The 15,140-nt window shown below is 34.4% G+C and overlaps 1 protein-coding gene across 4 annotated transcripts in view; it reads left to right on the forward strand.

The window, feature by feature from the left end:
- The window catches only part of BTBD8 (BTB domain containing 8), a 109,052-nt gene extending 94,180 nt beyond the window's left edge, over positions 1 to 14,872 (forward strand). For all 4 annotated transcript variants that reach the window (XM_023733422.1, XM_023733423.1, XM_023733425.1 and 1 more), the window contains 5 exons: positions 6,569 to 7,271; positions 7,586 to 7,670; positions 8,085 to 8,224; positions 10,212 to 12,536; positions 13,827 to 14,872. In XM_023733422.1, the coding sequence (XP_023589190.1) occupies positions 6,569 to 7,271; positions 7,586 to 7,670; positions 8,085 to 8,224; positions 10,212 to 12,536; positions 13,827 to 14,293 (3,720 nt within the window). In that variant the 3' untranslated portion in view covers positions 14,294 to 14,872. The remainder of the gene's footprint in view (positions 1 to 6,568; positions 7,272 to 7,585; positions 7,671 to 8,084; positions 8,225 to 10,211; positions 12,537 to 13,826) is intronic.
- Positions 14,873 to 15,140: the final 268 nt, after the last annotated feature.

The following is a 15,140-nucleotide window of genomic DNA, read 5'->3' on the forward strand; positions in this document are numbered from 1 at the left end:
CTCTATATGCACATGCATTTACTCACATATGCCTTCACATACACATATAATGCATCCATATCTACCTACATAACCACACACACATTTTTTGGTTGTTTTTACTGTTGTTGCAAAATTGTATATGTTATAGCATTACCAATATTGTCCCTTTTTCTTGTGTACTTCCTAGTGTCTTTATTTACCTTGGTCACATTATGCTGACTTCATGCATATTTGATCTTACCTTTCCCATCACCAAAAGTAACAAGTGTCTGCTATCTAGAAGGTGATTCCCCCTCCCTCTCTCTCCCATCCCCAGTAACCATCAAAGAACTTTGCTTTCTGGGTGTATATCTATTCTTGACTTTTTATATTGGTGGGACTATACAATATTTATCTTTTTTTGATTGACTTATTTCACTCAGCATTATGTCCTCCACATTCATCCATGTTATAAGATGTTTCTTGGACTCCTCATTATTCTTTATAGTTGTGTGGTATTACATTGTATGTATAGACCATAATTTGTTTATCCATTCATCCATTGATGGGCACTTAGGTTGTTTCTGTCTTTTTGCTGTTGTGAATAATGCTGCAATGAACATAGGTGTGCATGTGTCTATTTGTGTCACTGCTCTTATATCTGTAGGATATATACCTAGGAGTGGGATTGCTGGATCATAAGGTATTTCTATTTCTAGCTTTTTGAGGAAGCACCACACCATTTTCCACAGTGGTTGTACCAGTTTACAATTCCACCACCAATGTATCAGAGTTCCAGTCCCTTACAACCTCACCAGAATTTGTTTTGTTTTTTTGATCATTGCCATTTTTGCAGGTGTGAGATAGTATCTCATTGTAGTTTTGATTTGCATCTCTCTAATGGCTAATGATTGCAAGCATCTTTTCATGTATTTGTTGACCACCTGATCTTTGGTGAAGTATCTGTTCATGTCCTTTGCCCATTTTTTGATTGGGTTGTTTATCTTTTTGTTGTTGAGTTGTTGAAGTTTTCTACATATTTTAGAGATTAGACCCTTATCAGATACATTGTTGCCAAAGATTCTTTTCCCAGTCTGTAGATTCTCTTTTTACTCTCTTGGTAAAGTCGTTCGATCAGTGTAAGTGTTTACTTTTTAGGAGGTCCCAGTTGTCTAATTTATCTTCTGTCATTCGTGCATTTTTAGTTTTCTTTGATAGACTATTTGTCTTAGTCATGTAGTGCAACTATAACAGGAATACCACAAATGGATGGCTTTAACAAAGAGAAGTTTATTTCCTCACAGTAAAGTAGGCTAAAAGTCTAAATTCAGGGCCTCAGCTCCAGGGGAAGGCTTTCTCTCTCTGTTGGCCTTCTTCTCATCAGCGTTGCCCCGGACTAGGAGCTTCTCCGTGCAGGGACCCCAGGTCCAAAGGACGTGCTCTGCTCCTGGCACTGCTTTCTTGGTGGTATGAGGTCCCCCTGTCGCTCTGCTCACTTCTCTCTTTTATATCTCAAGAGATTGCCTCAGGACACAATCAAATCTTGTAGATTGAGTCCTGTTTCACTAACACAACTGCCGCCCATCCTCCCTCATTAACATCATAGAGGCAGGATTTACAACATATAGGAAAAATCACACAATACGGGGAATCATGCATGGCCCAGCCAAATTGATACAGACATTTTTTGGGGGACATAATTCAATCCCTGACACTGTTTATGCCAAAAATTAGGTCCCCTAGTTTTGACCCTATGTTAACTTCCAGGAACTTTATAGTTTTAGCTTTAATGTTTAGGTCTCTGATCCAGTTGAGTTAGTTTTTGTGCATGGTGTGAGGTATGGATACTGATTCATTTTTCTGCATATGGATGTCCAGTTTTGCCAGCACCATTTGTTAAAGAGACTGTTTCTTCCCCCATTGAATGGACTTTGACCCCTCGTCGAAGGTCAGCTTCCTGTAGATGGATAGATTTACTTCTGGGTTCTCAATTCTATTCCATTGGTCTGTGTGTCTGTCATTGAACCAGGACTAGGCTGTTTTGACTACTGTGGCTGTATAGTAAATTTTGAGATTGGAAAGTGTGAGGCCTCCTACTTTGTTCTTCTTCAGTAGTGCTTTAGCTATTTGGGGCCTCCTTTTCCATATAAAGGTGGAGATTAGTTTTTCCATTTCATTAAAGAATGCTGTTGGAATTTGGATTGGGATCGCATTCTGTCTATAGATTGCTTTTGGTAGTATTGACATTTTTACAGTGTTAAGTCTTGCAGTCCATGAGCATGGAATGTTTTTTCATTTATGTTGATCTCTTTTACTTTCTTGCAGTAGTATTTTATAGTTTTCCTTGTATAAGTCTTTTATGTCCCTGGTTAGGTTTATTCCTAGGTATTTCTTCCTTTTGGGGGCTGTTGTAAATGGTATTGATTTCTTGATTTCCTTTTCAGAGTCCTCCTTGTTAGTGTAGAGGAACCCAACTGATTTTTGTTTGTCGATCTTCTTGTACTCTGCCACTTTGCTGAGTACTTCTATTAGTTCCAGTAACTTTCTTGTGGAGTCTCTAGGATTTTCTGTGTATAGGATCATGTCATCAGTGAGTAAGGATAGTTTTACTTCTTCCTTTCCAATATGTGTACCTTTCTTGCCTTATTGCTTTAGCTAGGACATCCAGCACAATATTGAATAAGAGTGGTGATAAAGGGCATCCTTGTCTCATTCCCCTTCTCAATAGGAATGCTCTCAGTCTCTCTGTTGAGAATAATGTTGGCTGTTGGTTTTACGTATATGACCTTAATTATGCTGAGGAATTTCCCTTCTACTCCTATTTTGCTGAGAGTTTTTATTGGGAAAAGGTGTTGGATTTTATCAAATGCCTTTTCTGAGTCGATTGAGATGATCATGTGATTCTTTTCATTTGTTTTATTTATGTGGTGAATTACGTTGATTGATTTTCTAATGTTGAACCATCCTTGCATCCCTGGTGTGAATCCGATTTGATCATGTTGTATTATTTTTTTGATATGTTGTTGAATTCTGTTGGCTGTAATTTTGGCGTCTATATTCATGAGGGATATTGATCTGTAATTTTCTTTTTTAGCAGTGTCTTTGCCTGGCTTTGGTATCAGGGTTATGCTAGCTTCATAGAATAAATTAGGGAGTATTCCTTCCTTTTCTATGTTCTGGAATAGTTTGAGTAGAATTGGTGTCAACTCTTCTCTGAATGTTTGGTAGAATTCTCAAGTGAAACCGTCTGGGCTGGGGCTTTTTGTTGTTGTTATTAAACTTTTTTTATGCCATCTTCAATTTTGTCTTTTGTTATGGGTCTGTTCAAATTTTCAACCTCTATTTGTGTTAGTTTAGGTAGGTGGTATGTTTCTACAAATTTTTCTAGGTTTTCAGATTTGTTGAGTACAATTTTTCATAATATTCTGTTTAGATCCTTTTTATCTCAGTTGGTTCCATTGTAATATCATGCATCTAATTTCTTACGTTGGTTATTTGCATCTTCTCATTTTTTTCCTTTGTCAGCTTGGCCAGTGGTTTGTCAATTTTATTGATCCTTTCAAAGAACCAACTTCTAGTCTTATTGATTTTTTTCCTGTTGTGTTTCTGTTTTCTTTTATTTCTGCTCTGATCTTTATTATTTCCTTTTTTCTGGACTTCCTTTTTTTATAGACTTCTTTTGCTGCTCCTTTCTATTTGTTCTAGCTATAGGGTTAAGCTATTGATTTGGGCCCTTTCTTCTTTTTTAATATGTGCATTTATTGCTACAAATTCTCCTCTGAGCACTGCTTTTGCTATGTCCCAAAGGTTTTGGTAGGTTGTGTTTTTATTCTCATTTGATTCTTTTAAGAATTTTTTTATTTCATCTCTTACCAAATAGTTCGTAAGATGTTATTCAGTTTCTATTTAATTTTTTTCCTTGTTCTTTCTATTATTGGTTTCTAGTTTTATAGTGTTATGCTCAGAGAAGATGCTTTGTATTATTTCGATGTTTTTTAATTTATTGAGGCTTGCTTTGTGGCCTAAAATACGATCTATTCTTGAGAATGATCCATGTGTGTACGTGCTACTGTTGGGTGGTGTGTTCTGTATATGTCTATGAGGTTGAGTTGGTTGATTGTGTTATTTAGATCTTCTGTATCTTTGTTGAGTTTCTTTCTAGTTGTTCTGTCCATCATCAGAAGTGGTGGGTTAAAGTCTCCTACTATTATTGTAGAACTGTCTGTTTTCTCTTTTCAGTTCTGTTAGAATTTGTTTTATGTATTTTGGAGCTCTGTCATTGGGTACATAAATATTTATATAGAGAGAGGTTATGTCCTCTTGGTCAATTGACCCTTTAACCATTATATGATGTCCTTCTTTGTATCTTATAATGGATTTTGACTTAAAATCTATTTTATCACAGATTATTATTGCCACTCCTACTGTCTTTTGGTTACTGTTTGCTTGATACATTTTTTTCTATCCTTTGATTTTTAACCTGTTTATGTCTTTGTGCCTGAGGTGTGTCTCTTGGAGGCAACATATTGATGGGTCATGTTTTTTTATCTACTCTGCCACTCTCTGTGTCTTGACTGGTACATTTAAACCATTTATATTCAATGTGATTATCAATAGATATGAATTCACTGCTGCCATTTCGTAGTGGTTTTTTTGGTGGTGTTAATGGTTTCATTGTTCTGCTTAATTTTCTGGGCTGAGTTCTTTTTGTTTATGGATTTTCTTTTCGTGTCTTTTGTTGTTGTTGATTTTGTGTTTACTGAGTCTTTTTTATTTTCTTCTTCTTTATTTTGGTAGGTAGATTTATTGATTTTCTTTGTGGTTACTCTGAAATTTAGCTTTATCTTCCTAAGTTTAAAACAGTGTGTTATATCTTGATAGTGCCTTGACTTCAGAGAGAAAGGTTTAAGAAGAGTGCTGGTACTATAATTCTTAAGAATAAAATTATGTGATGTCTTGGATTTGTTTAAAAGTAAAATGAAGTGTGGGTAAATATGAAACACAATTAGCCATTAGTTGAAAATTGTTAAAGCTGGATAGTGAGTACATGGGATTTATTATACTATTCTGTCTTCTTTTGATTGTATTTACATTTTTCTACAATAAAAAGTTTTTTTATAAAGGAATCTTACTAGAACCGAAAGACTATCTAAGAGGTATACTTTAGAGGGTAACTCTCTTTTACTTCATTTTTGTCAATAGCATGTGGTGACCTTTTCCAGTTGGCCATTTGCATATAAGGAATGTACGTAAACTTTACAGATGTTAAGTCAGGCACTGCCTGTATATGCGTATACATTGAATACTTATCATGCTGTATTACGTTAATGTGAAATTTCTAAAGGAATTTAGTACCACATATACTGCATAGATCTCACCCATAGCATGATGCTTCAGTGTAGATAGATTGAAAGACAGGGTAAATTAAGTAGAATCAGTTTTTAAGGGTGAGAAAGAGGTCCAAAAGCAGAAGTTGGCCTGGTTTTAACTATTAAAAATAGTTATTTTTTTGAGATATGATTTGATCAAGGAAACAAGAAATTAGTACTAAGCCTATTTGAACTTTATAAATTTACATAGGTGAAGACCGCATTGGTTCTGCCTCATACCTCTATAATCTCATACAGCTTTCCAAAGAAAAAAATAAGTATTTACATATTTACATAAAGAATGACTTAGTAAATCTTAAAAATGTATTCTAAAATCTCTACCAACCTTTTAAATTTTGTTGTTCCCTTCCCTATCAAAGTTGGTTTTAAGCAAAATGATGAAGTAGGTAGATGTGTTTGTGTTCAGTGCCCTTCTGTTTTCCCTTTTTTGTCTATCCCTTTTCTCCACTTCCTTCAGACAGTCAGCACTGTGCTACTAAGCCAGACTTTTCAGATATAATGTATTTTGTTCCCTAGGAGCTTTTTTGGTTTTGTTTTTAATGAGAACTCCAAGAAATAATTCTACCACAGAGGATTAAATATTTAATGATAAAATTTCTTGCATTTGGGGTAGAGTTGAAAACAGAATTTTCGGTGAAAATCACAATAATGCCTGTCAAATTATACCATATAGATGACTGTCTGCTTGAGGCAATAAATCATGGGCTCTAGTTCTACTTCCACCCCTTACCTGTATGTGACCTTGTATAAGTCACATACCTGCTTTAATCCTCAATTTCTTGCCCAAGAAATGGAGATAGCAACAGGAGCTATCTCACAGAATTGTTGTAAGGATTAAATGAGATGGTATATAAAAAGGGCTTAACACAGAACCAGGGAGTGAGCCTTCAAAGAATATTGGATATTATTATCATTCACCAAAGGCATCCTGACCCCTTTAGATATTAATCTCTCCCATAACTTCATAAATTAAAATAACCCGCCCCTTAAAGAAACATTTTATGTTATATTTCAAATTTGATTAATGTTAAACAAACTGAAATGCCTTTAAAGATCATTTAAGTTTTTAAAGTGACTCTAAATCATAACATGAACTTTGTTGTTTTTTTCTGTTTGAAAAACTGGGTTATTCAAACATAAGTATTATATGTCAAAGACCTAAAAATGGTAAAACTTTAATCAAGTTACAAAGTTTTTTTGTTTTTTCTTTTTTGTAGCAAAGGAGACAAGTTTCTGACTCTGGTGTTATAAATAACAAATCTTGGAGGGGAAATAACAAGAAAGAGTGTTGGAGTTATCCCTCTACTAGTCAAAAGATGAAATCCGATGGATTAGGAGCATCTGGACATTCATCAAATACTAATCGAAATACTATAAACAAAACTTTGAAGCATGATGATTTAAAGGAAAAGAATGGTACAAAAACAGCATCTAAGATTATAAAAGATTTTAAAACTGGGGAAAAATTTGTTTCTGGGAAGCCCAGAGATCTAATTAAGCCTAAAATAGAAAACAGTGATGATGCAAAGTCAGAAAACATGTCTCCTAGACAAGTTGTAGAAAGATCAGCAGCAGCATACGGACAGAAGAATTCACTAAATGGAAAAGGAGTGAAAAATCAGGAAGGGCAGATTACAGGTGCCAGACCCAAGGTACTCTCCGGAAGCTTAAATGTGCATGCCAAAGCAAAGCCTTTGAAGAAAATAACAGGGAAAGATTCTCCAGGCCTCAGCATCACAGGACACTCCAGCATATCTACCAATTCAAGTATGGAATTATTGATTTCCCCTGAATGTCTGTATGAACCAAAAGAAAATGGATCGATAGAAGAGAAGCCATCAGATCATAAGCTATCTTTTTGTGACTCTCAAGGACAAACAGTGAAAACCAGCATGGAAAGTGTCAAAACTTCCACTGTAGGTGGGTTTTAGCACTCTAATTTTTAATAGTTCCTGACAGCTAAAGTTCCTGGAAAAAATTGAACCTCTGTTTGGAACTTTGTTTCAAATCCCAAACGTATTTATTTACATGTATTCATGCAAACCAAGAGGAAATATAATTCTTCCTACTTTAACATTTAATTTTGTTTATAGTGTTTGACCAATAAATTTACACATAATTGTTATGTATTTAATATATTCTATTTTATAATGTCTGGCCAATGAATTGATGTACAACTGTTACGCATTTAGTATGTTCTATCTTGTGACTCACTTTTTCTTAATTTACACCAGTAAAATCTCGACCTGTTTCAAGGGCTACCAGTGGAACTCCCAATAAAAAAAGCATTCACGCACAAGAAACTAATATAAATAACAGGTAAGTCTTCATTCAGTGTTTTACCTATATGTTAGCTTTCTCTGAAAGTTAATTATATACTAACTTCTAGCTAAATATTTTAAAAATATCTTCTCTGTTAAAAGAAATTAGTATATTTACACAGTGATATTTTTAAAACTATTTTCTTTTAAAAGAAATTGTGTATTTATGCAAAATGATAGATGAGTACCTTAAATTACCCTTGTAGCACTTGACTATTGATTGCTTTATCAAAATTGATCTATAATTTTATAAACTTAAACACTTACATACATACATTTTTAATACTTTTGAAAAAGAAATGTAGTTTTTATTTTTTTCTTTGAGAAGAAATGTGTATTTCATGTTTGTGCCTTTTAAGTGCTCACGTTTTGGAATTTCAATGTAATATTGAATGCAAATCATTTTTCTTAGTGTGTTAAAGAAGGTCACCGGCAAAGGACCTAGTGATCCAGTGCCACAGGCAATTTTGAAGAAAAGAGGAAGTGGCAATGGATGTACTACAGCTCAGCACAGGACAAAGAGTGCTCCATCTAATCTTGCTAAAACCCAAGGTAAAACTGAAGTAGTACTGGGTATCATGAGTATTATTTCTTGTTTAAATTGGATAAACAAACTCTAATTTGGAACTTTAGTAGCAATTAAGCAAAATATAACATGGTTTCACTCATTGCACAAAGTAGAGATGAGACTTTATACTATTAATTTTCAGACAAACATTTTGGTGTTTTGAGGTTGAATTTGGTTGTTTTTATTGTCTATTGTGGGAGACATAACTGAGAGAGTCACTAATTTATCTACATTTCTGGCCCTTGTATATATCATGCCTATTTCTTAAACGTTTCATTAATAACTATAGGAATTCCGTTTGCAAAACTACCACTAAAGAACTCTTAAAAAAAAAAAGTAATGGTACAGTCTAGAAAGCTATAATACGTAAGTAGGGAGAATTTTCCTTCAGAATCTATACTGTGCTGATTGTTTTTCTATGTTTTAAGAAAGAGAAGAGTACTGATCAGAATTATATGATATTGCTAAACATAATAAGTGATTTTAAAAATTAATTTGTCTTATACATTAAGCATTCATATAGGTAAGAGCAGTTTGTAAAATCCTAAAAACAATTTTTGAGTTGGATTGTGAATTAGTACAAAAAAGTCAATTAAAAAGAAGACAGAGAAAAATTATTCTTGTTCTAGTAATTAAGCTAAAAAGCATTTACAAATATTTGGTACTCTATTTTTATGCAAATAACGCATGCCTCCTGCGTTTGTTTGTCAGCCACACCTTCCCCCTACAAGGTACTTTCATATAAGCATGCTGTGCTAATTTTTTTTTTACAACAACATGTAAAAAAAAATTGTCATAGTGGTGCTTATGAAAATACCTCATGGGAGGAGGGCACAGTTGGCAAAAAAAATAGAAGGCAGCGTTATTTGCATAAAAATACAATAATCCTATTTGACAGATTTGAATGCCAAAATATCATCTCTAAGACTCTAACTAATGTAAACAAATGGATTCCCAAAATTAATCCCTCTTACCCTCCAGTCACCAGTTTCAGTTTCTACTGTGTATCTGAGTTATTATCCTCAATGAAGGAGCCCTGGTAAAGTAAACAGTTAAGACCTTAGCTGCTAACTGAGAGGTTGGTGGTTGCAAACCCACTCAGTGGCTCTAGGGGAGAAAGACCTGGCTACCTGCTTCCATAAAGATTACAGCCAAGAAAACCGTGTGGGGGCAGTTCTCCTCTGTAACATGGGGTTGCTGTGTGTCAGAATCAACTCGATGGCACCTAACAACAACAACCTTAACTAATAATAATGAACTGGTTAGGAAAAGTAAGTTAGTTTTGTTCATGCTTAAGAAAAAAACTACAACAATTTCAACATCGCTATTTTATATTTAGCTTGATTCTCTTCTTTGGCTATACAGAACACAGTCTTTTTGTTCAAAATTTCAAAGGGAAGAAGATCCTTCTTGCTCTTCTGGGATAGGAAAAACAAATTTTTCTGTCCCTATGTATTTATGTAAATCCAGTTCTGGCACAGGATCAAGGCTGCTTACTTGAGGAAGAGAGATCCTATTTTAATAATTTTCACTAAGGCCTTGGAATAGTCCCTATATTTTTAGTAAAAAAATATTTTCTTTTTAAAAATTTTATCATGTCCCAACCCCTTGCCATCGAGTTGATTCCAACTCACAGTGACCCTATAGGACAGAGTAGAACTGCCCCATAGGATTTCCAAGGCTGTAATTTTTATGGGAGCAGACTGTCACATCTTTCTCCTGCAGAGCGGCTGGTGGGTTTGAACCACTGACCTTTCTGTCAATAGCCAAGTGTTTAACCACTGCATGACCAGAGACTCCTTATTATCATGTCACTAACCCCTAATCTATAATTGCACATTTGATCATAGAGATGTTACCATTTCATTAGTTTATTAATTTTATTTTTTATTAAGTAATTTAAAAACAAATATTGCATTTGATTCACAAATTGGAGTGTATATTGTTATTTTTTGAATTTTTTTTCCTCAGGATGTCAAGGAGAGTCTCCAAACTCACTAAAATCTTCAGTCTCTTCAAGGCAGTCTGAAGAAAATGTGACAAAGTTGGATCACAATGCAACTACAGATAAACAAACACCTAAGAGAAAAACTGTCAAGCAGGGACACACAACTTTGCCTAAGGTTAATACAAAAATAGTGGCAATGCCTAAAAGCCTAAATCAGTCAAAGAAAGGGGAAACTTTGAATAATAAAGATGCAAAACAGAAAACGCTTCCTGGACAGATTACCTTGAGGACTCAGTCTTCTCAAAGACCTTTAAAAAGTGAACCATCTGTCCAAAAAAGTATGCTTCGTGATGTACGTGATAATAATAAGGGCAGTGTTTCTGAACAGAAGTCTCACAAACCTCTAATTAATCTTACACCTCAAATCAACGGTACAGAAGCACCCCAGTCTTCATGCAAACCTTACTCAAAAAAGCCATTAAATAATCAAGAAAAAGAGAAGTCAGTAGTAGAATGCCAAAATACTTCAAAGTGGGATAAATTAGTAAAACATGAACTGGAATCAAAACAGATTTGTTCAGATAAAAGTGAAGCAAAATTTCCTGATCACAAAGAAACAGATAATTGCTGTGCAGCTGAAATACATTCTCATTCTGATGGGAGTGATAATGTACATTTAAAATTTTATAGCACCACTGCCCTGAAATCCATGATTTCAAATCCAAATGAAAACTCCATGAACTCTAATCTAACTTATGATTTAGACTCAACAAATGAAGAGCAAATCCATTTAGTATCAGAGAGTGAGAACCAAATGGGGAGAAAAGATACAAACCAAAAATCAACCATTAAATGTGTGAAAAGATTTTTACCTTGTGTTCCTGAAAGGACAAATGCTACTTTAGATTCTGTTCAAGACAACAGAAAATGCAAAATTCACATGGAAGGACTGACAGTTCCTAGTCAGTTGTCTGATGATCCTGCTGTAAATAAAGACAAACATGCTATAGCAGGTTCAGATATTTCCTCTAAATGTTTTTCGGGACAAATATCAGGCAAAAATTCTCCTAAAGATATGGAAACCACAGAAACTCCAGAGAGCCATGAAACTTTAGAAGCTCCATTCATGGGTCCCTGGAGTTTGAGTACCAATGTTCCGCATCAGAGAGAGAGTCCCGAATCTGATACTGGTAGTGCTACCACATCCTCTGATGACATAAAGCCCAGATCTGAAGACTATGATGCCGGAGGGTCTCAGGATGATGATGGGTCAAATGACAGAGGCATTTCTAAATGTGGCACTATGCTGTGCCATGATTTTCTTGGAAGAAGTAGCAGTGATACCAGTACTCCTGAAGAATTAAAAATATATGATAGTAATTTAAGAATTGAAGTAAAAATGAAAAAGCAAAGTAGTAATGATCTTTTCCAAGTTAATTCCACAAGTGATGACGAGATTCCTAGGAAAAGGCCAGAACTTTGGTCTCGTTCTGCAGTAGTCCACTCTAGGGAGAAAGAAAATATTCTGCGAGGCAGTGTCCAGTGTGCTCAGGAAATAGATCAAGTTTCTTCCTCAGCAGATGAAACAGAAGATGAAAGGTCTGAAACGGAAAATGTTGCAGAACGTTTTCCTCCATCTAAACAAGCTCCTCAGCAATTTCAGGGAATAATTAATTTAGCTTTTGAAGATGCAACTGAAAATGAAAGTCATGAGTGTTCTGCAACTAAAAAATTTAAAAGATCAGTTTTACTTTCAGTAGATGAATGTGAAGAGCTGGGATCTGACGAAGGGGAAGTTCACACTCCCTTGCTGCCTTCTATAAATTCTCTTTCACCTTCTGATGTTTTTGATGGCATTTCTCATGATCAACATGGAAGGACCAGCTATTCTAAATATGCACAAGAAACTGAAAATAGTCTTTTAGAACGTAAACAAGCTAAAGGCAATAGCGTATATAAAAATGAAAGCACTCTCTTGAGTCTTAGTAGCATTGACTCTTCAAGAAAAGATCAACAGAGTGCTTCAGCCACAGAAAAAAAGAACACAATAGATGTCCTGTCCAAAGGAGACAGACAACTTCTTCCAGAAGATTCAAAAGTAAACATTGGAAGTGATGCAAATAATGACTTTCAGCAACACAGCAAACTTTCAGATAGTGATATAAAAAATCAAGAAAGACCATGTCATTTGGAGCTTCATCAGAGAGAACCCAATTCTGACATACCAAAGAACAGCTCTACAAAATCTATTACAGACTCCTGTCGGAGTCAAGTTCTGCCTCAGGAAGCTCAAGTGAAACAGAGCCATCCCACAGCTACCGAAAAAGCCAACATTGGTTTATCTGCAGGTAATGTACAGAAATAGAAATGCTAAATCCATATAGACAATGAGTTTATAGAATTTTAAAGTTGTATCTAGCCCTGAACGTTATATTTTAGTTAGGTAGGATAACTACTTAAGCAACAGATTCACATTTTACATAAAAAAATTTCTTAATAATATGAAAATTAGCTATTCTTTATTGTTCACTTAAAATCCTAGCGAAGAATGAATACCTAGTAAAAAATTTTGTTTGTCTGCTAGACAGAGCTAATCTAAGATTTTACATGAAAGAATAGAGAACTGTTTGCTATTATTTCATTATTTATGTCTAATTTAACATAGGAATTCTTGATTATTAGAAATTTTGTTATTCATTGGATATGATTTATGGGCTATGCGAGTACATATCTAAGAGGGCTGTGCAATAACTATAGGATTATGTAACTAAAAGCACTGAACTATTTTAACAACTAGATGAATTATTACAATTTATATACATTTTAGAGAGATTAAGACTTTCAGGAGCACTGTAATTATATTCTAAAATTTTCAAGTAAAAAAATAAATTTCCTAAAAGAGATTATATTTAGAAGCAATGATTATATATGAAAAAAGCCCAGGCTTATTTCATATGTTTAGATGATTTCCTGTCTAATTGTTTTATGTGTTTGTCTTCCTTATTATAGTAAATTGAACCAATGACCTAAATTTAAAATATGCAGTAGTGGCTGACTGAGTAGCTATTGTTTATCAAGACTACAAAAAATACTGATCAATAGTCCCTGTACAGCAAAATCAAAAGAACAGGGGGATCTTCAAAAATTGTACTTTTTTGTTTGTTTGTCCCTGCTCGCATCCTCCTTTGCATGTGCAATATACAAATAAGCCTTTAGATAAAATGTATTTATTCTCCCTTTTGGAACTGACTTAATTTAAAAGTCACTGTGAAATAACCACATCTTTTTTTCTTTTTAAGTTTATAGAATAGTGAATTAGATATATGTGTGCATTCTGTGTTTGTTTGAATAATTTGTTGTTTTCTGTATCACAAGTTTTCAAATTAAAATATGGAGAATTATTGTTAGTTGCCTATATAATTTTGCTGCTAAACAGTACCCTTGAGTTGTTGTTTTCTTTTAACATAGAAAAGAATTGCCTCAAGAATCTTGTCAATTTTGTATAAATGTTATTTTTCCCATTCTGTGTCTTTTTTTTTGGATTATCACTGTTATATTGTGTTAATATTGTTCTACAAAACCCTGAGGGTAACAACATGTGCAATTTTTACATTGTGTAGTATTATGAATTATTTCAGGAGACATAGATGATTGTGACACACTGGCACAAACCTGCATGTATGACCGTCGGCCTTCAAAAACCCTCTCTCCAATATATGAGATGGATGTAATAGAAGCTTTTGAGCAGAAAATGGAATCAGACTCACACTTTATGGACGTAGATTTTGAAGATGATCAACATTTTGCAAAACAAGATTGGACACTACTAAAGCAACTGCTCTCTGAAGAGGATTCAAACCTGAATATTACAAATTCTGTTCCTGAAGACTTAAATCTAGCACAGTATCTAATCAATCAGACACTATTTCTAGCACGAGACAGCTCAAAACCTCAGGGTAAAGCACATGTTGACACTTTGAACAGATGGAGCGAAATAACATCTCCACTTGATTCCTCAGCAAGCATCACCATGGCTAGTTTTTCCTCTGAAGATTGTTCACCCCAAGGGGAATGGACAATTCTGGAACTGGAAACTCAGCATTAAGAGTGTTAAATTTTGGGAAAATTTTAAACTATGCCACCCTTTTATTTTTTGATGCTTATATTATACCCACATATTAATTGCATTAGCCAGACCTAGACTGCCCTTAATATTGAGGGAGTTTTTCCAATTATAGTTTATTTGTTAATACATCACATGTAGAAAAGAGTGTTTTTCTACATTTTTTTGAGCATGTTTTCTATAATTATTAGAGAAATTAGAAGACTTGTAAAGAAACCCTAGCTTTGTTTTTTCTTTCCTAACTGATCATTTGTTCACTTGTTTATTATTCAAGAATTTAAAATGTGAATGCACAAGTAGATCAGTCCCTTTACTTTTTGCTCTGCATATGGTAACATAGTAATTTAACAATAAAAACTTACTGTGCTTGTGTCAGTTTATGTATTGTTAATCTATGAATAACATTCATACTCAGGTTGGAGTGGTTGAGGCTGATAGCTGAGCATTAGGAAAAACCTTAGCTTTCGCAACAATTCAGGTCCAAGAAATTGTGAACTAAACGCACCACATAGTTACTAAAGCCAAGAGAAATGGAATCTTCTGTACCTGTCTTTTTGGGATATATCCAGAGAGAGGCATCTGCCCTTGTTCAAAAGAAGAAACTGTCTATCTTTCTTACCTAGATAGATACCCCTTACAGTTACTTAATCATTCTATATTTTCCATTCCATGTTACGGGTATTTTGGAACTGTGCCTGCAATGAATATTGATTTGTAAGTGGGTACATGAAGCAATTGAGGAAGTTATTGAGTTAAATTTTGTATGTGTGTGTGTGTGTGTGTGTGTGTGTGTTTGCTTTCTCAGTGTGTCTGTATACCCTACTTCCTT

Source organism: Trichechus manatus, unplaced genomic scaffold (genome assembly GCF_000243295.1).
Source record: "Trichechus manatus latirostris isolate Lorelei unplaced genomic scaffold, TriManLat1.0 scaffold00058, whole genome shotgun sequence".
Taxonomy (NCBI): Eukaryota; Metazoa; Chordata; class Mammalia; order Sirenia; family Trichechidae; genus Trichechus; species Trichechus manatus.